The 24,947-nt window shown below is 36.1% G+C and overlaps 1 protein-coding gene across 2 annotated transcripts in view; it reads right to left on the bottom strand.

The window, feature by feature from the left end:
* LOC150104432 (NFU1 iron-sulfur cluster scaffold homolog, mitochondrial-like) overlaps nucleotides 1-24,947 on the bottom strand; it is a 201,014-nt gene that overhangs the window by 159,969 nt on the left and 16,098 nt on the right. Inside the window, exon 2 of one of the 2 annotated variants that reach the window (XM_090396368.1) lies at nucleotides 12,731-12,810. In XM_090396368.1, coding sequence (XP_090252494.1) covers nucleotides 12,731-12,810 — 80 coding nt within the window. The remainder of the gene's footprint in view (nucleotides 1-12,730; nucleotides 12,811-24,947) is intronic. The other variant, XM_090396369.1, reaches the window with a different exon arrangement.

Raw genomic sequence — 24,947 nt, 5'->3', positions numbered from 1 at the left:
AGGAATTTGTCTACTGTTTGTTCCAGGTAAGATTTATGCAGGAATCCTTGAAAAGAGATTGAGAAAGATTGTGAAAGAGAAACTTGAAGAAGAAAAAGCAGGATTCAGGCCAAACAGAGGTTGTCAAGATCAGGTGTTCACGTTAAGACAAACAGTTGAGAAATCGTGGGAATATGACAAGGTTCTGTACTTCAGTTTTGTAGATCTGGAAAGGCATATAACAAGGTGCCAAGGAAAAAGCTTTTCAAAACACTACAATTATATGGGGTGGATGGAATATTATAAAGAGCAATCCATACCCTATATTTAAGTTGTCAGTCAGCAGTTAGAATTGAAGGAAATACAGGAAGATAGTTTAATGTAAAATCAAGGGTAAGACAAGGATGCATGGCTGGCCGGCCTGGCTGGTCGAGTGGTTAGCATATCCGCTCTCCAGTCAAAAGGCTGCGGGTTCGAATCCCGCCGTGGGCATGGATGTTTGTGATTGTCTCTGGAAAGACCACTAGTGGTAGTCGGCAGTAGATGGTGTTGATATAGTTGCAGTCAGTTGGTGGATCGAGTGGTGGAGACAGTTGTAGAGCAGGTGCCCTCCCTGCTCTACAACTCTGAGTCTTTGGACTCCCTGGGGGTCAAATAATAATATATGGATCATATTATGAAAGAAAGTAGCATTAAGCCTGATATAAGAATTGGAGATGTCAAACTTAGCTCTTTGCTTTATGCAGATGATGTGGCTCCTAAACACATCTAGTGCAAGTCTCCAAGATTCTCTAACTAAATTGAATAACAGATGTAACAATTTAGCACGAAAATCAGCAATTAAAAGACGAAAACCATGAAAATAAGAAGGTTAGCAAAACAGGTGTTCAGTGCCAAGATGACATGAAAAAGACCCAGAGGAAGCCCAAGGTCTAGTTGGATTTATTCAGTTAGAACTGCCTTAGAAGAATGAAATGTTAGATATGAGAATATCAGTGCTCACAAGTAATAGACTAATTTAGAGGAAAATTGTGGATAGAAGATTAATAATAATGTAAACTTAATCATGTAGTGCTGTCATAGTAACCTGAACATCCCATCCCTTGGGGATATATATATATATATCAGGAAATTGATGATGATAAGACATATCTAGTCTATATAAACTAATATATCATAGATATATATCTAATGATCGTATATTTATGATATGTTCATTAATGTGAAATATATATTCATTACTGATATGTTCATTAATATTAACAATCTGATAAGATCATTAATATGATATGGCAAAAACCTGTAACATCTAACTTGGAAAATATTTACCCATTTGTATTGATTATAGTTCGCCCACCGATTTGAGGTCCCTCGACACTTCAGTGCATGTCAGAAAGAGGAGAATCTATTCCGATAATAGGCTAATCAGTCTGTCTTCTGGGATGCAATAATAAACAAACTGAGTTTATTTATTATTACAGGTCGGAAAATTTAGCTTTTCTTTTACGAACATTGCTGTTTTTAAAGTGTAACTATTTTGCTTGTATAACAGTTGGAAAAATGTACGTAGAGTGTTAATACATGCAAATACTGCGTTCTACATAAAACAATGTCACTTCGCTCCATGATAAGTTTCCTTTTATTTTCTGGGACTTTTTAAAACAAAATCCGATTTCATGAAGTATTTTCCTTAAAGTTTCTCTTTTCCAAGGAAAATTAATTTTTTCTTTAAGCACAGGAATCAATTTCGGAACAGTTGGCACTCTTTTCTCGACCACGTAAAATTCATGAATAGCTCTTCTTATAACGTCTACATCAAAATCATTCAAAGCTACGGTTTCGATGGTTTTCTTTCTCTGCCGTTTTTCTCAGTCGACCCCGATACGCCCGAAATTGCACTTGCACGTTTTATGACTTGAGAAAGGGGAACAAGAAGAGCCTTCTGACGATTCTTTTTCGCAGAATGTCAGCACATTATTCAATATTCTTTTGCAAGCGCTACTGAAACGTGTAACAATAGAACTTGTTGACTGTACTGGATCCATCATACAAATTAATAATAAAAAAATAATGCAAAAAGAGAACAACAAAAATCAAGCTAGTACAGCAACAGACAAGAAAGCACGTGATTTCACATGTTGGCGACCAATTCGTACATCCTTCATTTCTTTTTCTCCTTCAGCATGAATCGACTATTCTTGGCACCAAGCCAAGAAGGGATCTAGAAATGGTGGGCGAACTATACCTCTGAGTTCAATTTCAATAACAACAGAAAGTATCTATTTAATAAATGATGCAAATAAATGAAACTAATTAAACCTCATCATTAAATCTGTATTACTGCAATAAATTTTAAACTTAATACCTCATATTTTTCAAGTGGAACACTAGCAGTGTCACATCAAAAGTGACTACATGATAAACAAGGTGGTTTCATGTAGTTTATCAAATAAATGAATCAAATAATCATGCTTAAAACTAAAAGGTAATATCTGTTTCTATTAAAAATAATAATAAAAGTAACAATTTTAAATTTTCTCAAACTCATATCTGCAATCTTTAATCAAATGTTTCATTTTTATCTCACCTCATATCCAAGTTAAAATTGGTTTAAACACTATGTGCTGCTGTTCCAACCTACACCAAAATGAAAGTATTTTACTTGTTGATGCTACTATTTTCACTGTTTTTTGTCTTTTTATTGTTGATTTTCAACAACAACAACAAAAAATAATTTTTTTTTAACACGATGATCTTTACGTTTTAGGTGGAAAATGAATTTCATTGCCCAGTGTGAGACCGCTGCCTGCTTATTGGAAGCCTGAAGTAGCTTGAAAAAAAGTTTCATGTTTGGTCTCTAGATCAAGGTTCCAAGACACTGTAAAAATATAAATTAAAAAGAAATACAAAAAGAATATATAAAATCAATAAAGATGAATAAAAAATCCTTATTCTGCTCACAATATGAATGTACCCATAGCTTTACAAATAAAGCTTTCATGTGTGGGAGCAACATAACAAAAGTTATTCAGTTTCGTTAAGAATATTGAAAACTTCTACTGGATTCACCAATGTTCACATAAAGAACAGAGTTCAGATGAATATTGTGAATTCTGATATCAGGTACATACAACTTTCCTTCATAATGTGAACCATACAAATCACGAATAAGAGATGTGAATCGCTGTCTTACACCTAATTTTAAGGATGCAACTCTAGCTCACCTCCACGTGGTGCATGCTGGTAACAGTAAAGAGCTAGAAAGACTTGGCCATCCAGGCTATCTTAGGATCTCCTGGATTAGTGTACATGCATATCATATGCAAACATTTTATTAGGTTACAATGATGGAAACTAGGACTCATCCTGCCAACCAGAAGTGTCCTAAGACTCGGTCCATTGGACAACTGCTCAGAGTCTGCCAATAGGCAAATATAGAAAGCATCAGCAGGGATAAGAGTGAATGTCTTACTAGACTTCTTAATGACAACAGAACTGACATTGCCATCACACAAGAAACCAATGCAAGTAATGAGCCGCAACTATGAGAAAGAGGCTCCATTATGGGTTTCAATCTTATAGGAGCAACATACCATCTGATGTATGGGATAGCCGCCTATGCCCAAAATTCACTTACTAAAGTCCATTTCATTTCTGCTAGCAATGTTTCAGGCATATCTACCATTATTATAGAAGTTAACGACCTAAAAATAATTCATGTCTAAAAGCCACCATCTACAAGCTGGCCTGATGAAGTTTTGCCAAACTTAATATGGCAGATATGCCAACCACTCAGCCTGGCTGGCCGAGTGGTTAGTGTATCCGCTCTCCAGCCAAAAGGCTGCAGGTTCGAATCCCACCATAGGCATGGATGGTTGTGATTGTGGTGGTAGATGGTGTAGTTGCAGTTAGTTGGTGGATTGAGTGGTGAAGACAGAGTTGTAGAGCAGGTGCCCTCTCTCGAAGAGTCTTTGGACTCCCTGGAGGTGTCAAATAATAATAATACACCCTGCTGTTTACATTGGAGACTTTAACAGCCATCATACCCAATGGGGTTATAGAGAAACTGATGCAAGTGGTGCTAAGCTAGCCAAGTGGGCAGATACAAACAACATACAGCTGATTTTCGATTCCTAGGATAATTGCACTTTTAACTCAGCTAGATGGAATAGTGACAACAACCCCAACTTATTTTTTGTTACAACCAATCAAAGGGGACAAATAGCCATCGTGTTTTAGGAAGATTCACACACAGTCAACACTGCCCTATCTTTATTCAGGTGGGCCCTCAAATCCCAATTATTGAAACTACACCAATGCCACATTGGAATTTTGTAAAGGCAAACTGGAACAGCTTCTCATCAGATCTAGATAAAAATGTGCACTGGATTCCACCACAACCTTGTAATGACCGAAGATCTGTGAAAATAGTAATTTCTACAGCCAAAAAACACATCCCTAGAGGTGCCAAAAAAGAATACATACCTGGCTGGAGTGAAACCAGCAAAATACTTTATAACGACTTTCTGAATAGCAGACGTGTAGATGTCACAAATGATCTTATTGACAGCTTAAATGAAGCTAGAAAGAACAAATGGATTGACACCATCGAAAGACTGTACTTTAAACATTCAAGCAGGAAGGCATAGAGCCTTCTTAAAAAGTTGAGTGGTAATTCCCATCATTCCCATGCGAAAGCTGCTGTTAGTGCAAACTGTGTTGCCAATCGGATAGTGAATCTGTCCAGAGCTAAATCAGAAAAAACCCACACTAAAATAATTAGGAAGGAATTGACCAGACTTAAAGAAGGGTGTCCTGAAGCAATTCATCTATCGAATCCATTCAACAAAAAAGAACTTCTTCTTGCTGCATTCCAGGGAGTGAAAACTGGTAAAGCACCTGGTTTTGATAACATTCACCTTGAATTTTTAAAAAACTCTGGACCAAATACAATGGTATGGCTGACAAAATTATTTTTTAACATTCTACAGTGTGGCAGATTACCAGCAGAATTTAAAAAATTGAAGATAATAGCCATCCTGAAACCTGGAAAGTCCACTGATAAACCTGAAAGCTATAGACCTATAGCACTGCTCATAGTCTTTCTTAATCTATTAGAAGAACTTATTTACAGAATTAGTACAATTATTATTGACACTCTCCCTCATGAACAGGCCAGTTTCAGGCCCAGGTGCAATCGTAAAGATCAAGTTTTGGCCCTAATGACTCATACAGAATCAAAGTAGTTTCTTTGATTCTATATAAGTGCCTTATAAAATGCCTTAAAACTGGTGCAGTCTTTATAGATTTGATGGTCGCATATGACACCGTATGGAGAAACAACATGATCTACAAGCTCCTTAAAATGCTGAAATGTAAAAAAATTATCCATCTGATCAATGCTATTCTGTCTAATAGAACAATACAGATAGTTATAGATGATGATATGAGCAAGCCAAGAACACTTGACAATGAACTCTTACAAGGGTCAGTTTTGGTCCCTCTTCTATTCATTTTGTATATTTCTGACCTCCAAGAACAAAGTCTAGAAAATTCGCATATGCTGATGATCTATGCATCACATTCCAACACCAGAATTTCTGTACTATACAGCACATACTAACTAGTGACCTAGAGGAGCTAAACCACTTCTTTGAGAAGTGGCATCCTATTCCAAGCACTACCAAGACTGAAACATGCTGTTTCCATTTGAACAATAGCATATCACGTGACATCTTAAGAGTGCTACTAAATGGGAACATACTACCACACAATTTTAATTCAAAATATCTGGGCATAACCCTAGACAGAACCCTCTCCTTCAATAGACATCTCTCCAATATTGCTGCCAAACTCAGGACTAGAAATAACATACTGCATTAATTTGCTGGAACAACCTGAGGTGGGGGGGGAGGGACTTGTACTCCCATATTAAGGACATCTGCTCTGGGCCTTGTTTACTCAACTGCTGAATACTGCTCAGCTATCAGGCTGAACAGTGCACACGTTAAATTAATTGATACCATCCTGAATCAGACAATGCATATCATTTCTGGAACAATAAAGACTACTCCATCATATTGACTACCAGTTCTGAGCCACATACAACCGCCACAACTATGATGCCAAGACAACCTGATTAGGGAATATAACAAAATTTGCCAGAATCCACTGCTTCCTATAAACTCTGATATTGACAGCTATACATCACAGAGGCTTAACACACCTGCCTATTATAACAGCACAACAACTTGTCACTGAGGACTATGATGCAACAATAGAATGGCAGATGGAACGAATTGCCCAAGCCCCAGTAATCTGGCAGACACTGTCTTTAACCCAAACAGCACTCCATCAGGGTTCGACCTACCTTGAAAAATATGGACCTCCATAAATAAGGTTCGTACCAACCATAGTAGGTGCAAAGCTTCCTTGTTTACTTGGGAAATAAGACCAAACTCATCTTGTGATAGTGAGGATTACCAAATTATACAACATAACATGTTTGACTGTCCTCAGAGTCTACACAGGACCTGTAACTGACTTTATAACAGTTTCTAGAGATGCTGTTGATTGGCTGTCGAACTTATACATTCAATTTTAATTTTATGTTTATTTGTATATTTTTATGTGTACATATGACTACAGTGTCACTTCACACTAGTGTCTTCTTTTATACATCTTTTATGCATTTTATTGTCTTGTACATCCTTTTTTTTGTGTGTGTGGTGGCATATGCATGTATTCTTCTTAGCCAAACACTAAATAAATAAATAACCTAATTTTACATCAAACCATCCTCCTGTAAATTCTTCACTTCTTCTGATGACATACAACTCAAACATAATAGTGTTTAATTTTGCTATATGTAAAGTTTTAAGTTTTGGGATCTTCAGATTGGATACTGCACACTCTATATGTAGAAGTATGCTGGAGGAAGTATGGGAGATCTTGAGGTTATAGTGTGTCGAAAGTTGAAATTTAAAGGAACATGTTGCAAAGGTGATTAAGACAACTCAGAGGATTGCTGCAATATTAATATGAACATTAATCAGCAGAAATAAAACAGTAGTGGTTCCATTGTATAAGGCCCTGATCAAACTACATCTGGATTACTGTGCTCAAATTTGGTCACCAGTTTAGAGAGGATGCAGAGGCAGTTGACAAAAATGATTTCAGAAATGTGAATGTTAATTATAAAGATAGATTGAAGTCATGTAATCTGCAGATTACATGACTTCTGGCCAATAGAAGGTGAAGAGTTGATATGACTGAGATTAAAGCTGTTGAGAGGTATTTACTGGATGGATAAAAGACTGATTGTTAAGACAGTGGAAATAAGGAAAGGGCAAGAACTAGAGGTCATCCCTGGAAATTATACAAGTGGTGAATAAGAGGGTGAGAAGTATTTTTCTTTTTATGGTGGGTGAGCAGAATGCATTGCTGAGTATGTTGTGAATGATAAGAGCATGAATGAGTTTAAGCTTCAATATGATATATATCTTACATGCAGGAGAGATTATGGAAAATCTGTGGGCAATCTTATGGAAAATCCATAAGTCTGTGGACTCTTGTAATATATGTATACTATTTCACGTTGTAATTAAATATAATGTATACTTCTTATATAACATATGTAATCATTAATTGGATAAATTTCTCTCTCTCTTTCTTTGAACGTATCAAAGACAGGAATGGTGCATTACTAACAGAAGAATTGGAAATCAAAAACAGATGGAAAGAATACTGTGAGGAAATGTACAATAGAGTTGATAAAGAAAATGTGGAGGAGCCCTCTCACCAGGAAAATTTTGATTTGGAACCTCCTCCACTTAGGCATGAAGTTGAAAGAGCAGTTAAGCAGTTTAACAGCAATAAGGCCCCAAGTGTAGATGAAATCCCAGCCGAGTTAATTAAGTCCTCAAGTGATGGAGGGAAAAGAGTGTTTCGTAGATTGATTACAAGGATATGGGAGATAGGATCATGGCCTAGAGACTGGAAGAAGTCTGTTTTCACACCACTACATAAGAAGGGAGATATGAAGGCTAGCAGTAACTATAGAACTATTAGTTTAATATTTCATTCAAGCAAACTTTTATTGAAGATCATGCTAAATAGCATTGAGGCCAAAGTTGAATCAGAGATGTCTGAGGAACAAGCATGTTTCAGAAAAGGCAAGGGCATCAGAGATCAGATCCACTGCCTTAGACAGATCATAGAAAAATATAAAGAATTTAGACTCCCTCTGGTAATGCGTTTCTTAGACTACTCTAAGCTTTTGACTGTGTTCAGCATGTGAAACTGTGGGAAGTAATGAAAAGAATCAATTTTCCTCAACACACTATCAGGTTGATAGCCAAGTTGTATAGGTAGCAAGAAGCCATGGTAAAAACAGGTCTTGGATTGACTGATTCGCTTCAAGTTGGAAAAGGAGTCAGGCAAGGATGTTTACTTTCTCCTCACTTGTTTAGTATATATGCGGAGGACATCATGCATGAAGCATCAGATAAGCCCAAGACAGGAATTAGAATAGGAGGCAGATTGATCAGTAATTTGAGGTATGCTAATGATATAGTACTCCTTTATAATGACAAGGAAGAATTAGGATAAATTCTTGACAAAGTTAACAAGATCAGTAATAACAGAGGACTTCAACTCAATCCTAGCAAGACAAAGATTATGGTTCTCAAAGAAAATACAAACATGGAAGCTCTTGAGAAAGAAGTGTACCTAAATGGAGAAAGAATTGAAGAAGTCAACAAGTCAGCAAGACTACCTGGGATCCATTATTAATGGGAAGAATTGCTGTTCAGAAGATGTCAGAAGATTAGGAATGGCTAAAACAACAATCAGAGACTTGTCTAAAATCTGGATCTATCTCCATAGAAACAAAGTTGAGGATTTTAAATGCAGTTGTTTTTCCAACAGCAACATATGGATGTGAGATTTGGAATCTAAAGAAGTCAGATAAGAAAAGGTTATATCTGCTTTTGAGATGTGGTGTTACAGAAGGCTGTTGAGGATATCATATCTGAAAGGCATACAAATGAATGGGTGTTAGAAAAGAGTAGAACTTTGAGGCTCCTTAAGAATATTGACAGAAGAAAGTTAAAATATTTTGGACACATTGAAAGGATAGAAGGACTTCTCAGAACAGTAATTATTATTATTATTTGTCACCTCCAAGAAGTCCAAAGTCTCATCGAGGGAGGACATCTATTCTACAACTCTGCTTCCACCACTCACAATCCACCAACGGCATCTACAGCCGACCACCACTAGTATTTCCACAGACAATCGCAAACATCCATGCCCACGGTGGGATTCGAACTCACAGCCTCTTGACTGGAGAGTGGACACGCTAACCACTCAGCCAGCCAGGCTGGCGCGTAATAGAAAGTAAAGTTCCTGGAAAAAGAGGAAGGGGTAGGCCATCAATGAGATGGATGGATGGGGTGTGTGTGTGTGTGTGTGTGTGTGTGTGTGTGTGTGTGTGTGTGTGTGTGTGTGTGGAGTGACTGATTTTCAGAGAATTGAAGCCTCCAGGAAAGCAAACAACAGGCTGCATGGAGAGGCCTGGTATGGCAAAGTATGGTCACTCCGATGCCGTATGGTCACCGAGCATCGGAGTGACCATACGGCATCTGTGGATGCCCAGTGAACATATAGATAGAAGTACATAGAGATAGACATACTGCACAATATAATAACCTATTTATACCATATAATTGTAGCATTTTGAACATCTCTTCTCTTGGCACATTCTCACATATCTTTTCCAAATCTGCAAACTTAAATATAGATCCTTTATGTTCCCATGCTATCTCAACTATTTGCTTTAATTTATGCAGTACAATTATAAATCTCATACACACGCACGGTGTATGGCACAAAAAGATTCACAAAGGTGGTCAGTGGTCTTTGGAATGTGAAGTACGAGGACAGACTGAGAGAATGTAAGTTGCAGAACCTCATGAATAGGAGAAAGAGAGGAGATATGAGTGAGAGATATAAGCTAGTCAGGGGGTGTTATCAGGTTGACATGGAAGAAACTTTTCATAGAATGGGAGAAGAGGAGTAGAATAAGAGGCCATCTCTGGAAACTGTATAAGGAGGGTGTACGCAGAGGAGTGAGGAGCAGGTTCTTTGCATGGAGAATGGTTGGTGAGTAGAATGCATTGCCTGAGTGTGTTGTAAATGTAGACACACTGAATCAGTATAAAGCATGGTTCAATGAGCATTGTGTGCAATAGCGTGTACCACCCCATGATGAGTCTGACTCCAGTGAGTCAGATGTTGATGTTAATAATAATATATGTTTACACACGACAATATGTACATCCACAACTATCAGTGAAATCTTGATTAAATAAAGCATTAATGATGGTAGATTATGTGCTCGAAGTGAGCACCTTGTCTTTCAACAGGTTTCATAGCATATGTGAAGGTTCTCTGTCATCTTGGATAACAAGGGTTGGAACATCTGCTATGCAATTTTATCTTTAGTTCATCAAAGTCTGAAGGCAGGTCATGGTAGAATACCAAACAAAGACAACAAGTGATGTGAGATCAGGAGAACATGAAAGGTACAGAATTCTATGAACCCCAAAATAAGCCTTCCAGGGAAGTGTTCTGAGAAACAGGTTCTACAGTCCATGTGATGTGTGACAGGTTGCTCCATCCTGTTGGAATACCTATGTGTAAAATGGAATGTTTTTTTGCATGATGCATCCTATGCAAATCCTGGGTGAATGGAACCAGCACATTCTTGATGTAGCATTCGCTATTCAAGGTCACGGTTACACCAACCTCTTAAATGAAGTAGGGCACAATTATGCCATGGCTAGAAACTGCACACCATTCAGTAACATTTTCACTGTGAAGAGGTTTCCCTTGGACAAATTCAAGTCTCAAGAAAACTGTTTATCCGTTTACATGACTGCTGAGATTGAAATGCACTTCATTCGAGAACCAGACATTATGGAGGAAGGACTGATCTTAATAGACAATACTGCTTGAGGCATGCTTATGGAAATGACGAACAAACTGCTCACAAACATGTTGTAGGCTTGGACCATTTGCTCTACCAACTCCAAAGCAACATAATTCCCCCTAGCAGGGGTAATTATGCTGTTATCAGCCCTATCAGGATCCAACCACATTTTGTTTATTACAATAATTTTGAGGAAAATAAACTCAGTGAAACCATTTCAAAATTCTTATTCCTGATACTCCTGTAATTTTTGTGGATAAATGCAGAGGTAAATACAAAAAAGAGTGAATGAACAAGAGGCACATACATTAACAACTTCCACTCTTGGAAGTTGTGTGAAGGTATACGATTCCAAATGAGTCACTTAGTTTCATTATGATAGAAAAGTTACTGTTGAGTGAGACTTCTCATAATGAGCCCGGTTGTAGCCCGGAATCCGAGAGGTTGTTGTAATAAATTGGGTGTCCTGAAAAAAAAAAAAAAAAAAAAAAAAAAGATAATCGGTAACTAGTTGCAGTTATTTATTTCTTTAAAACAAAAACCCAAATCATACTTACAATTATCACTCACAAAAGGCAAAATAACAGATTAAATTATTCCATTCCATCTTCCTTTTTTTGTCAAGTTCAATTACATGTGACAGCCAAGTATCTGGGATTCTTTGAAACAGAATTACTGCTTTATAATAAATTTAGTTTAATCCTTTATCCAAGTGTGTGCAAACAAAGTTTGCGCCTGAAAGTATCTTCAGGACTGAGGTAAGGTGGTACAACACCGGATGACTCCTTGTAAAGGTGGAGCAAGCTACCAACACTTCTATCTCAGTATCTTCCATAATGCAAAACACATCTCCTTGCGGATATGTATAATGTTATGCATTAAATGGGAAGGGCCATAATGTATAATGTATATATAATGGATAACATTATACATATCCGCAAGGAGATGTGTTTTGCATTATGGAAGATACTGAGATAGAAGTGTTGGTAGCTTGCTCCACCTTTGCAAGGAGTCGCCCAGTGTTGTACCACCTTACCTCAGTCCTGAAGATACTTTCAGTCGCAAACTTTGTTTGCACACACTTGGATAAAGGATTAAACTAAATTTATTATAGTCTGACCAAGTGAAAAATAAACTTTCAACATCAAATTACTTCTTTAGATAAGAGGATTAATCCTTTGTGCATTTCCTGCTAAGTTTGAAAATTGTGTATACTCTTCTGGCCAGTTTGTTTTTCCATTGTAGTATGAAAACCCATGATTTCCAGGAGGAAAACCCTGCCACCTCCATATGAGATTGGCCGAATCATTTGAAAAGCCCTGATGAAAGGTTCTTCACATCCTGAACAAAATTCAAATCATGATCATTCAAAACAAGGGGAATCACTGATAATGACCATTCCCCTTTCAAATGCAGTTGAATTATTGCATTAAAAATGCATAATGCAAAGCTACATCAGATAAATTGAAACATGTGCTTAATGATTTTAACTCAAATGTTAGAATTGCTTCTAAGCATCTGAAAATTCAATCCTCAAAACAAAAACGCTTTGGTGGAGTATTCAATAAATTTCAAAGAATCTGTTATTATACATAAATTTAAATCGGAAGGACTTTCCAAGAATGAACATGTACTAAATAATGAGCAGTGCTAAATCTTAATCAAAAACATTCAAAAATTAAACACAAATGTTTAACAGTTAAAAACTTTGCACATTAAAATTTATAGATAAAACTTAATATTCATGTAAAAACTGACTGATATGCTTCTGGAAATTTATATACTGTAATAATGTCTTTCTTTCAGGAGGATATGCCACACTGCTAAGGCTTGAGAAGCTAAAAGAAAGGGAGGGGGGATTTTAAAAGCAATAAATGAGTTTCAGGTTTAATGTCAGATTATACAGCATATCTACTATGTATAATATGTTAACAGAAATCTTATTATGCACAAATTTATTTAAAGAAATTTATAAATATTCATATAGCTTTATCATGCCAACATTAGCATGATCTCATACAAATCAAAAAACATTTTCAAAATAATCAGTTCTCAAAGGCTGTTGAAAAAATTTAAGCTTAAATAATCCAAAGTTTTTATAATCCCCTCCACAAAAGAAGACCATCACTACAACCAGCTTCTAAACAATAATAATCAAATTGAAATAAAACAAGTAATAAATCAAGAAAGAAATGAAGATACAATACAGTTAAATGACCTAAAGAAAATATTGGAAAAACTAAAAAATAGAAAAGCTACAGGAGAAGATGGAATAAATTCAGAACTATACAAATACAACTCTAATTCATTTAAATTACAATTAATTAAATTCCTAAACAGAATATGGGAAGAAGGAAACATCCCAGAAGAATGGAAGACAGCAACAGTCATAAACATATTCAAAAAAGGAAACAGAAATGATTGTGGAAACTGCAGAGGAATATCCTTGTTAAATACATTCTATAATATAACATCTAGATATAATTAAAAGTAAATTAACACCATGGGCCGAGGAGAAGAAAAATGTGGCTTTAGGAAAGGAAGCTCCTGAACAGATCCCACATTTACACTGAAACAAATTATAGAAAAAAAAATAGAATTTAACCTGCCAACATATATGGCCTTCCTGGATTATGAGAAGCATACAATTAAATCAAATGAACAAAATTAATCAGTATACTGTATGAATGGAAAGCTCCACCTCAAACCACAAAAGCAATATGGAAGGAAGCTATATTAAAATTAAAATTAATAATGAAACAACTGAAAAAATTAAAACCAATAGAAGTCTCATTCAAAGAAGTGGATTATCACCAATACTCTTTAATATATATATATGGAAAAAATTTCAAGAGAGTGGAGGAAAAACAAAATCATAGGAATTAAAATAGGAAATAAAGAATTAACCAGCCTTTTGTATGCTGACGATCAAGTTATTTTTGCTGAAAATGAAGACCAATTAAAGAAAAATCTACACATATTGAACAAAACAATAGAACAGTATGATTTTAAGAGGAACCTGTGGTATAGTAAACTAATTAATAAGGAAACATGTAAAAACCACAGTAATATCTTTAATTAGTAAAAGGACAATTATTTCGAATATTTCGTACTAAAATTAATAGTACATATTCAGTGTCTGTTACAGTAATAGGAATGGAATACAAGCAAAACGTTCGGTGAATCACCTATTAAAATACAATTGTTACCGCGTGCTAGGAAATAATAGAAAAATAATAAATTTAATCTATTAAGATAAACGTTTTTTTACATAAGATAAAAGTCTCCCAGATCTTTGAGAGAGACAGACAGTCATTTCTATTTAAATTCACAACTTTCTTTGAATAAGCGTTCATATTTGAATCTGCATCTATGGAGGAGAACAGCTTTATCCCAATGGACACTATGAGTAGAGTCAATACTGTGCTGCGCCAGACCAGACTTCAGTGGTTTGTTATAATCAATATAATATTGATGTTCTTTTATTCTTTTTACCAAAGAACGGCCAGTTTGTCCAAAATAAGAGACATCCCATTCGCAAGGTATTTGGTAAATGCCACCAAAAATAGAGAAGACAGTTTTCCTTTGTAGAAGGTAATAAAGAAGAAATTTTGTTCATAGGAATATATGTTGGAATCAATTGATACTTTTTCAGAATTCTACCTATAGGTTCTGAGATTCCTGGAATGTACGGAATAGGAACTCTACAGACTGTTGAAGAAGCTGTAGGTATTGGAACATAAGAGTCAAGTATATGTTGGATTTGATTGGAGTTGTAATCATTTGATTCCATTAACTTTTTTAATGATGGAAAGTTCTTGACGTAAGATTATTGGGGAAGAGCAAACTATATGTGCTCTTTGAATTAGAGATTTAAGAATGCCAAATTTTTGAGACGTGTGGTGCGCAGACTTTTTGTGAATGTATCTGCCAGTAAATGTGGGTTTTCGAAACACGCTTGTAGATAAGATACCAGAAGACGTTCAAGTAAGGAGGATGTCCAAAAATGGTAAAGTACCAAAGTTTTCTTTTTCCATAGTAAATTGGATGTGTGGGTGAAGATTATTTATCCGTTGTAGAAAAGTGGAAAGTTCATCTTCAGTGTGTGGCCAATAGCATCGATATAACGTTACCAAAGAGATGGTTGAGGATGAATGGATGACAACATAGTATCTTTGAATTGTTTCAAATAGTAGTTTGCCAAAGGTGGAGACAGAGGACTACCCATGGCAGTACCTTCAATTTGTTTGTAGATTTTGTTTTTCCAACTGAAATAACCTGATAATACTATGCCACAGGTTGCTCTTAAAATCAGAATCATCATCCTTCATGGGGAAGAATTTACTAAACTAACAGGAAAATTAGGAAAATTATCAGTTCTACAAGGTAAGCTTCGAGCACGGATTGCCTTCCTCAAAAAAGTGCCATGATATTAAAGTTATTCCCACTTTCGCTAGATTTAAACAAACAATTCGGCCGCCTGGAGCCCACTCTATTTATATTTGCGCAAGTTTTTCCTTAATTTGTAATCAATTTCGTACTGCCAAAAAAGAATTAGCTTCTAATATCAATTCTATATCAGTTCTCGAAGAAGACATTTCAGCTGTTCTTAATGAAGAATTATTAGATACTGTTCTTCGATTATTAAAACAATCTTTATCCTGGTCTTATGGGAAAAACTTTCAAAATCTTATGCAAAAATACAATTCTTTATATAACAAGCAAAAGAAAAACCTTACCTCTGACAGTATGTCTACAAATAAATGGATTGTAAACATTTCCAATCGCCTGTTATCCAATGCTGAAACCAGTGCTTTAGCAAAGGGCCTTGATTTTGCTGTTATTCCTTCAAGCATTCCTTATCTTGATTTCTTACATAATATAGAATGCAATCTATCAAGACTTCCTAGCGAAGATGCCAACAAACTACGTTTTGAAGTTGCGACTTCGTTATTCAAAAGCAAATCACCGCCATGCAATTTATCAAATGCTGAAATCAAAGGTCTAACTTCTTTAAGAAAAGATATTACAATATCCATTTCTAAGGCCAATAAAGGAAAAGCTATTGCAATCATGAATAAGACTGACTATGAGACAAAAGTACCCAGCCTATTAGAAGATACCACGACCTATCAAGAGATCACACGTAATCCTACTAATTCACAAATTAAACAACTAAATAAATTACTTGATGAAGTTATCAGTTGGGATCCTAACTACAGGGATAAAATATGCACCTACTTTGGAAGAACTCCTCGTCCATGTGGACTCCCTAAAATCCATAAAGAAGGCTGTCCTGTACGACCTATCGTGAATTGCATTGATTCTCCAACTTATCAGATTGCAAAAGTATTATCACATTCCTTAAGTGCTCTCACTGGTCATTCCAGATCCTATACAAAAAAATCAAAAGATTTTCTTGAAAAAATCAAGGATATTAAAATTACAGATTCTGAATTGTTAGCCAGTTTTGACATCATTTCTCTGTTCACCAATATCCCTTTAACCGACACAGTCAATTCTTTATATGAAGATTACCATCCAGATATCGCAAGGATATTCGAATATATCATCCACTCAGGTTATTTCAATTAAAAAAACAAAATCTACAAACAAATTGTAGGTACTGCCATGGGTAGCCCTCTGTCTCCACCTTTGGCAAACTACTATTTGAAACAATTCGAAGATACTATGTTCTCATCCATTCATCCTCAACCATCTCTTTGGTACTGTTATGTCGATGATGTTTCTGCTGTTTGGCCACACACTGAAGATGAACTTTCCATTTTTCTACAACAGATAAATAACCTTCACCCATGCAATCAATTCACTATGGAAAAAGAAAACTCTGGTACTTTACCATTTTTGGACATCCTCCTTACTAGAACGTCTTCTGGTATCTTATCTACAAGCGTGTTTCGAAAACCTACATTTACTGGCAGATACATTCACAAAAAGTCTGCGCACCACACGTCTCAAAAATTTGGCATTCTTAAATCTCTAATTCAAAGAGCACATACAGTTTGCTCTTCTCCAATAATCTTACAACAAGAACTTTCCATCATTGAAAAAGTTAATGGAATCAAATGATTACACTCCAATCAAATCCAACATATACTTGACTCTTATGTTCCAATACCTACAGCTTCTTCAACAGTCTGCAGAGTTCCTATTCTGTACATTCCAGGAATCTCAGAACCTATAGGTAGAATTCTGAAAAAGTATCAAATGATTCCAACATATATTCCTATCAACAAAATTTCTTCTTTATTACCTTCTACAAAGGAAAACTTTCTTCTCTATCTTTGGCTGGCGTTTACCAAATACCTTGCGAATGTGATGTCTCTTATTTTGGACAAACTGGCCATTCTTTGGAAAAAAGAATAAAAGAACATCAATATTATACTGATTATAACAAATATAATATTTGTCGGTGCTGCGCCAGACAAGACTCTGAAGTCTGATCTGGCACAGCACAGTATTGACTCTACTCATAGTGTCCATTGGGATAAAGCTGTTCTCCTCCATAGATGCAGATTCAAATATGAACGCTTATTCAAAGAAAGTTGTGAAACTATCTTACACTGACCGAATTTAAATAGAAATGACTGTCTGTCTCTCTCAAAGATCTGGGAGACTTTTATCTTATGTAAAAAACCATTTATCTTAATAGATTAAATTTGTTATTTTTCTATTATTTCCTAGCACACAGTAACAACTGTATTTTAATAGGTGATCCACCGAACATTTTGCTTGTATTCCATTCCTATTACTGTAACAGACACTGAAGATGTACTATTCATTTTAGTACGAAATTTATTCTTTTACTAATTAAAGATATTACTGCGGTTTTTATGTGTTTCTTTATTAATTAATAGAACAGTATGACATGAAAATCTCAATAAATAAAACGAAACCAATAGCATTTCAAGGTAAAGAAATTAAAAGATACAAACTAGTCATCCACAACAAAGTAATAGAACAAGTGAAGAAATTTAAATATCTAGGAAATTAAATAAGCCCCAATGGAGAAATCGACACTGCATAAAAAGCAAAAATTCCTAGCAGTCATTGGAACTTTGAACAGACACTTCAATAAACAGATGTCTAAAATAATAGCCAAACCAATTCTGAAATGTGACAGTGAAACATGGTCTTGGGGAGAAAGAGATAAAAGACAGTGGCAGCTGCAGAAATGAAATTCCTAAGACCGCTCGCAGGCTATAAAAGAATAGACTTGAAGTCTATTCTAGATAAGAAATAATAGACTAGATAAGAAATGAAGAAATTAGCAAACAATTATCCATAATTAACATAACAGAAGACATCACAAACTATAGAAAGAACTGGAAAAACCACGTAGAAAGTATGAATGAGGATAGATAGCCAAAAAATACTGCCTGGAAATATAAACCAAAGGGACAATAATCAAGAGGAAGACCTAGGAGGAGATGGGCAGAATACTTTTTAAACGCTTGAAAACATTACAGGCAAACAATTGCCTAACATGCAGAGCCAAGAAGAAGAACCTAATGTGCTACTTTGACTGTAAATAGTAAAATATTATAATATTCTGATATCTCATTCTCATTCACAAGATTTATCTTCTTGCCCACGAAAAAAGTAGAGAGGAAAACAGGGATGGGGAGAAAAGAAAAAAAGAAAATAGAAACACATTATCCTATGGGACAACAAAAACAAAGACACTGCAGAGAGAAATTAGTATGTTGTCCACCCTGTTTTTAGCTGTAATAACTATACATTGTGGACATTACATATTTTTCTGAAGAAATCTGGTAATGTTCTACTCCACTTCTTCAATGCAATAATAAGTTCCACAATGAAGAAAACATAACCTAGTTTCGCATTCCAGTTCATCCTATGGACGCTTTATGAGGTTTATATTGGGATTATGTGGTATTACTGCACTGTTCTGATGTTATACTCTTCAAATAATGTTTAAATTATTTATTAAATAATTTTGCATATAGCTTTGCACATTATATAACACATGATGTTGAAACAATGTAAGGGCTGGCACCATAATACTGAACATTTACAATTGTCCAAAACAATGCAGGAGGAAGTGTACGAAAACATGTTTTCATGCACTACAACCTAATCATTATTACTATTATACGGTACCTCTATGGAGTTCAGAGACTCATTGTGGAAGACCTCAACTAAATACATAAAACCTATCGTACCTCTACTTAAACTCATTCACTGTCAGGGAACTCACAGCCAATTCTGGCAATCAATTCCACTCATTCACACACAAAATTTAGTCTTCACACCCTTACTAACCATACTCTTACACAAATTCCACAGATGACCCTGAACTCTCCATTTGTCATGTCCTGAAACATTTCCTTTGCATCAATTTTATAAAATCCATTTAATATCTTGTAAGTTTTTATCATGTCCCCTCTTTTCTGCTAACAACCAAACTTTGTAACCCACACACCTCCAATCTATCATCATAGGGAGCATGCCATAGACCTGTCACCAGCTTAGTCACTTGTCTCTGAATCCTCTCCACAACCTCATCGATCCCCAAGAAACCCAAATCTGTTCACAGTAGTCAAGACAGGACAAATGACCTCATAAAGATGGATAACAACTTCCTTATCTTTACTTGTTAGCATGTTTTTCAACATCCAAGTAATTCTTTGAACTATTTTGCCAACTTTTGCAATCTGTCCTCTGAACTTTAACTCTGTCTACCGTTATCCCCAAATCCCTAGCCTCATCAATTTCCTGCAATCTAGTACTATCAATATGATACATTGCATGTAACCTTTTCAACCCAAAGTGCATAACCTTACACTTTGCAACATTAAATTGATGATCATTGTACTTTGCTCACAATGCCAATTTATTAAAATCATCCTGCAGGATATTTACATCACTTTTATCAACTATTGTTCTTCCTAGTTTTGCATCATCAGCAGCAAATTGAATATCCCCCCCCGTCCCTTAATTTCACATTAAAGAATAGTGGTTCTAGTACAGAACCCTGAGATACTATACTAGTCACCCTAATTCTCTTAAATTCCACCACATCATATACTGCTCTCTGTTGTCTAATTGTCAGTCCCCCCCACACCCATGCTACTAGCTTCATATTCATTCCCATTTACTCCAACTTTTGTAAATTTCCATGTGGTATTCTGTGAAATGCTTTTGCAAAGTAGTAGTAGTATCATGGTGTTGGTGTAGCCATTTTATCCAATTCTGCTGCCACTTTATTATAAAATGTGAATAAATTACTGAGACCTACCTTTTACAAAGCCATGCTACCCACTATACAGAATTGCATCTTTATCCACCCACTGTTGGATTTTACCTTTAACCAACTTTTCCAATACTTTAACAACCACTCCTGATATATTAACTGATTTAGTTTGCTGCCCCTATCTTGGAGCCATCTATATGCAATGGAACACTCTTACCCTCTTTCCACTTCCTTCGAACCCTGCCAGTGCTGAGACTATGAACAACTTCATCAGAGGCAATGCAAATTCTCTTACACATTCATGTAGTACATGTCTTACATGCCATCCAGTCCCCTGATGTATTCACATTGATATTTTTCAATATGCTGAACACTTCCTGTTCATCTACCTCAATTTTAATATGCATCTCTGTCACATAAGCACCTGGATGATACACATTTGCAAAGTGATCACTCAACTATTTCTTTTGCCTCTGTCACCTTCCTACCATCATCATCATCATTGATTAAAAACATCCTTCTATAGTCATTCTTTCTCCTACTTGCTACAAAAACACTCTAGGATTTTTGGCCTCCTTATCTAATTTTCTCTCATAATCTGATTTGGCTTTTCTTACCATACTATTATTATTATTATTCCGGGCAACTCCAAGTTCTAGTATACTAGTCACCCTTCTTGCTTGCACTCTGTACTGTTCATGAGTATGCTGATCATCTTTTTCTCTATATTCCCTCCACAGAAATTTCATGTTTAAATTTCCATAGCTGTCGCTGTTATTCATGTCTAAGTTTCTGGAATAGAACATTAATGTTCTGGAATAGAAAACTACACAGACAATGGGATAAATAACTAATTGGCATTTAGAATAATTTAGAGAAAGACCACTTCATAAGATGGAAGAAAGCTAGGCAACTTCACAAATCCCACTTCAAACTGGAGAGACTGTTCCAGGAAGTGGCACAAGTTCTACAGAACCTGGTTATCCACAACTGAATGGATGGAATGATTTTAAACAGATTTCAGTGCACTTTCCTATCTATGCATCCACATTTACAACAGGAATCACCACAAAGAGTGCCAATATCACCCTCCATGCATGTGACTGTCCTTCCTTGTTATGTAGAGTTGTGTAGTTTTAATAATACTAGCTTAAGCTAGCATTATCAGAAATACAGCTGTAAATAATTAGTAAATTATTTATTTACATCCCATTGTCTACATACTTTTCTGTTCCAGAAACTTCAACATGAATAATATCCCTCCACAGTGGTTTCCATTTTTGCAGCTCTTGCTTTATATTTCTACTCATCCATTTAATTCCCACTTGTTTATATCCTCCTGACCTCAAGTCTGATATTGCTTCTCTCAAACAATCTCTGACCACTTACCATGCACTACTGGCATTCTTTCCTTATAGCTTGTAGTAAGTATTTTACCTTGGGTATAATAAATGTTAAAGATACCAAGCTATTTTAAACCTGGTTTTACTCCATTTCCCAAGTAAGCAAACAGACAAATAAGTCAAGTTTGTACCTGCACGTAATGCAAGTCTAGCTGACCCTACAGGTAGTGCAAGACCATGGTAACTCATGGTAAAAGTAGAATAAGCTCAGATCACTAATCTTAATATTTACCCATAATGCAAAGCATATCTCCTGGAGGAGATGTATGATGCTTTGTATTAAAGGCAAGGGGCCACTACCCAGACCGGTTTCAACCTTTATCGAGGTCTCATCAGTGGGAGCCAGGCTAGAAATATCAAGATTTTAGTAATACAGAGCTTATAAGTTATATTAATACAAAGCTTATAAAAATCTCCTGAGATTTTTATTTAATAAGGTTAAAACACCTTATGGTAACTTGTTCTGGTAAAATACTTATAAGCTCTGTATTACTAAAATCTTGATATTTCTAGCCTGGCTCCCACTGATGAGACCTCAATAAAGGTCGAAACCAGTCTGGGTAGTGGCCCCTTGCCTTTAATACAAAGCATCATACATCTCCTCCAGGAGATGTGCTTTGCATTATGTGTAAATATTAAGATTAGTGATCTGAGCTTATTCTACTTTTACCATGAGTTACCTTGGTCTTGCACTACCTGCAGGACTAGACTTGCATTACGTGCAGGTGCAAACTTGACTTATTTGTCTGTTTGCTTACTTGCGAAATGGAGTAAAACCAGGTTTAAAATAGCTTGGTATCTTTAACATTCCTTATAGCTTCTCAAGCAAAAGGACATTGTTTAAAATGCCTCCTAAGTTTGTTGGTCTGATTGGCTCAGTGATTAGAGTATCTGCTCTCCAGCCAAAAGGCTGCAGGTTCAAATCCTGCCGTGAGCATGGATGTTTGTGATTGTCTGTGAAAATACTAGTGGTAGTGGTGGTGGTAGGCAGTAGATGGCGTTGGTGTACATGATGCAGTTTGCTGTAGTTGGTGGATTGAGTGGTGGAGACCGAGAGTGGTAGAGTAGGTGCCCTCCCTCGATGAGTCCTTGGACTCCTTGGAGGTGTCCAAAGTAATAATAATAATTACCAGCGTAACCCTGTCTTCTTGACAGAGGAAGGATTTATCTTGAACTATAAAGCTGGTAATTATGACAATTATTATTATTATTACAAGGAAACTGCAGATCATCATGAAAACTACGTCCAATTTCTTTGTTGGGGCAATATACTAAGGCTCAAAAGCTCATTTCTAAGGTCTGATGGTTAAATAACCATCATCCTATCCTATATACTTCAAGGAGTGTCAGGCAGAATTTTAAGCCCACCTAGTCATATGCTGGAATCAGTGTCACCTTTGAAGTGTCACCTCCATGTTTTCAGCACACTAACAACAGTGATAAGTAGGATTTTTCATAGCTCTATTCCTTGAATTGTTACTATTCAATCATTATATTCACAAAACTGCGAATAGATTAAAGATCTCTAGGTGTTTGCAAAAGATAGTCAGGAAGAGTTATTATGAATGATGGTGATTTAGTGGTTCATCAAGAGGACTTTAATAAGCTAGCAAGGTGAGCACAGCTAGAGCATTAATTATTTGAGCAAGCATGCAGTATTACACATCAGAATATAGAAAAGAAACTCTACAGGAGTTGAAGAAGGGGATATTGGGATTAAAATAGAGAGAAAGAATTCTGCAAGGATGAGAAAGAATGTGATGAGAATTACATGATCAAATCAGTGCACAAGTATGGCCATATTTGGCCATCTGGATTTGGTGAAGGAATGAAATCCTGAAGGAGAATTTAATCCTTACAATGGAATACTCGAATACAAGATCAGATAATAAAGCTGTGAACCTCCATGTTTTCAGCACACTACTAATAGTGATAACTAAGAATTTTCATAGCTCTCTCTCTCTCTACACACACACACATAGGGTGATCAAAATTAAAGTATCACTGTTCAAGGATTGTGGAGTACCACCGAGTGATCATGATCCAAACGTGAAACTTTGCAGGAATACATTGTGAATCATGCAGAAGCAATATCTGAGAAGAAAAAGTTCCAAAATTCACCACCAGGTAGCACTGTATGATGTACTGAATGTAGATGAAGTAATTTTTCTGTGTGTGTGTAAGAAGGAGAAAAGCGACACAAGCATAAATAACACAATTTTATTCACTTCCATTATGCATTCATGGGCTGTACTGTTCAATGTGCTGCCCTTCTTGGTATGCTATAAACTGCATCCTTTGTTATAGTGTCTTTCAGTGCTGGCAAATTATCAGGATGATCCCAATAAACCCTGTCATTAAGAAATCCTCACAACCAGAAGTCATAGGAGGGTCAGATCAGATGAATGAGGTGACCATGCAGTGGGAAACAGTTGTGTGTTTCCCACAACTGATCACCTGGCTTCCATTAAATGTTCTCAAAGAACATCCTGTATGGATCAACTGATGAGTGCAGGGGCCTTACCCTGCATGAAAATTACTGAATTCATGCCGTAGCACAACAAAATTGTTTATCATATCATGATACCTCTTAGCAGTAACGGAGTTGGTCACAGGACCTGACTGGCAGATGATGTCCTCAAAGAAGAATGGTCCAATGATAAAGAAAGCTGTCAACATGCAAAAGACAGAAACTTACTTTGGGTGAATGCAAAGGAATTTGTTGGATTACGTGCAGGCTTTGTGAAGCCCATACCTGGCAATTGTGGGTGTTCAGGTGAAAGTGAGTCTCATCTCACAACAACAAAATTATCCAACATTGTCCAACTCCACTGGAGCAACGAATGTTAAAGCAAATATCAGTTGAGTTTCAAATCCTGCAAGCACAACTCGTGTGTCAAATTTATCTTGAATGGGTGGAAATGAAGAATATTCTGTAGTATTTTCCAAACAGTTGTGTTAGGCATATCAATCTGTCTTAATATCGCATGTGCACAGCAGGAACCAATGCTGCTATTCATGGCCTGCTTCACAATGTCAGTAGCAGTTTCAATCACTTGCTGTGAAGTGATTGGTTTGCAATCTCTGTAGGATCTAATCGCAACAATTCTAGTTCTTAAATGATTACTCATTCATTGCAGAGCACATAGGAGAAAGTGGATAGATCTTGTCAACAGAGTGCAGCACTCTGTTAAGTAGTGTAGCTTCATGAGGAAAGGTGAGTGCCATCACTGTAGACAGTATTAACAACCAGAATGAAGGGAAAAATCCAATGTCCATCATTTTAAACCCTCCTGGTACCTGACCTGCCGAGTGATATAAAAATTCCCATGCA

This window comes from Typopeltis vanoorti, chromosome 8, assembly GCF_054136105.1.
Source record: "Typopeltis vanoorti isolate ZY-2024b chromosome 8, IOZ_Tvanoo_1.0, whole genome shotgun sequence".
NCBI lineage: Eukaryota > Metazoa > Arthropoda > Arachnida > Uropygi > Thelyphonidae > Typopeltis > Typopeltis vanoorti.
The sequence above is the reverse complement of the archived record's forward strand: the minus strand, read 5'-3'. Positions and strand labels throughout refer to the sequence as shown.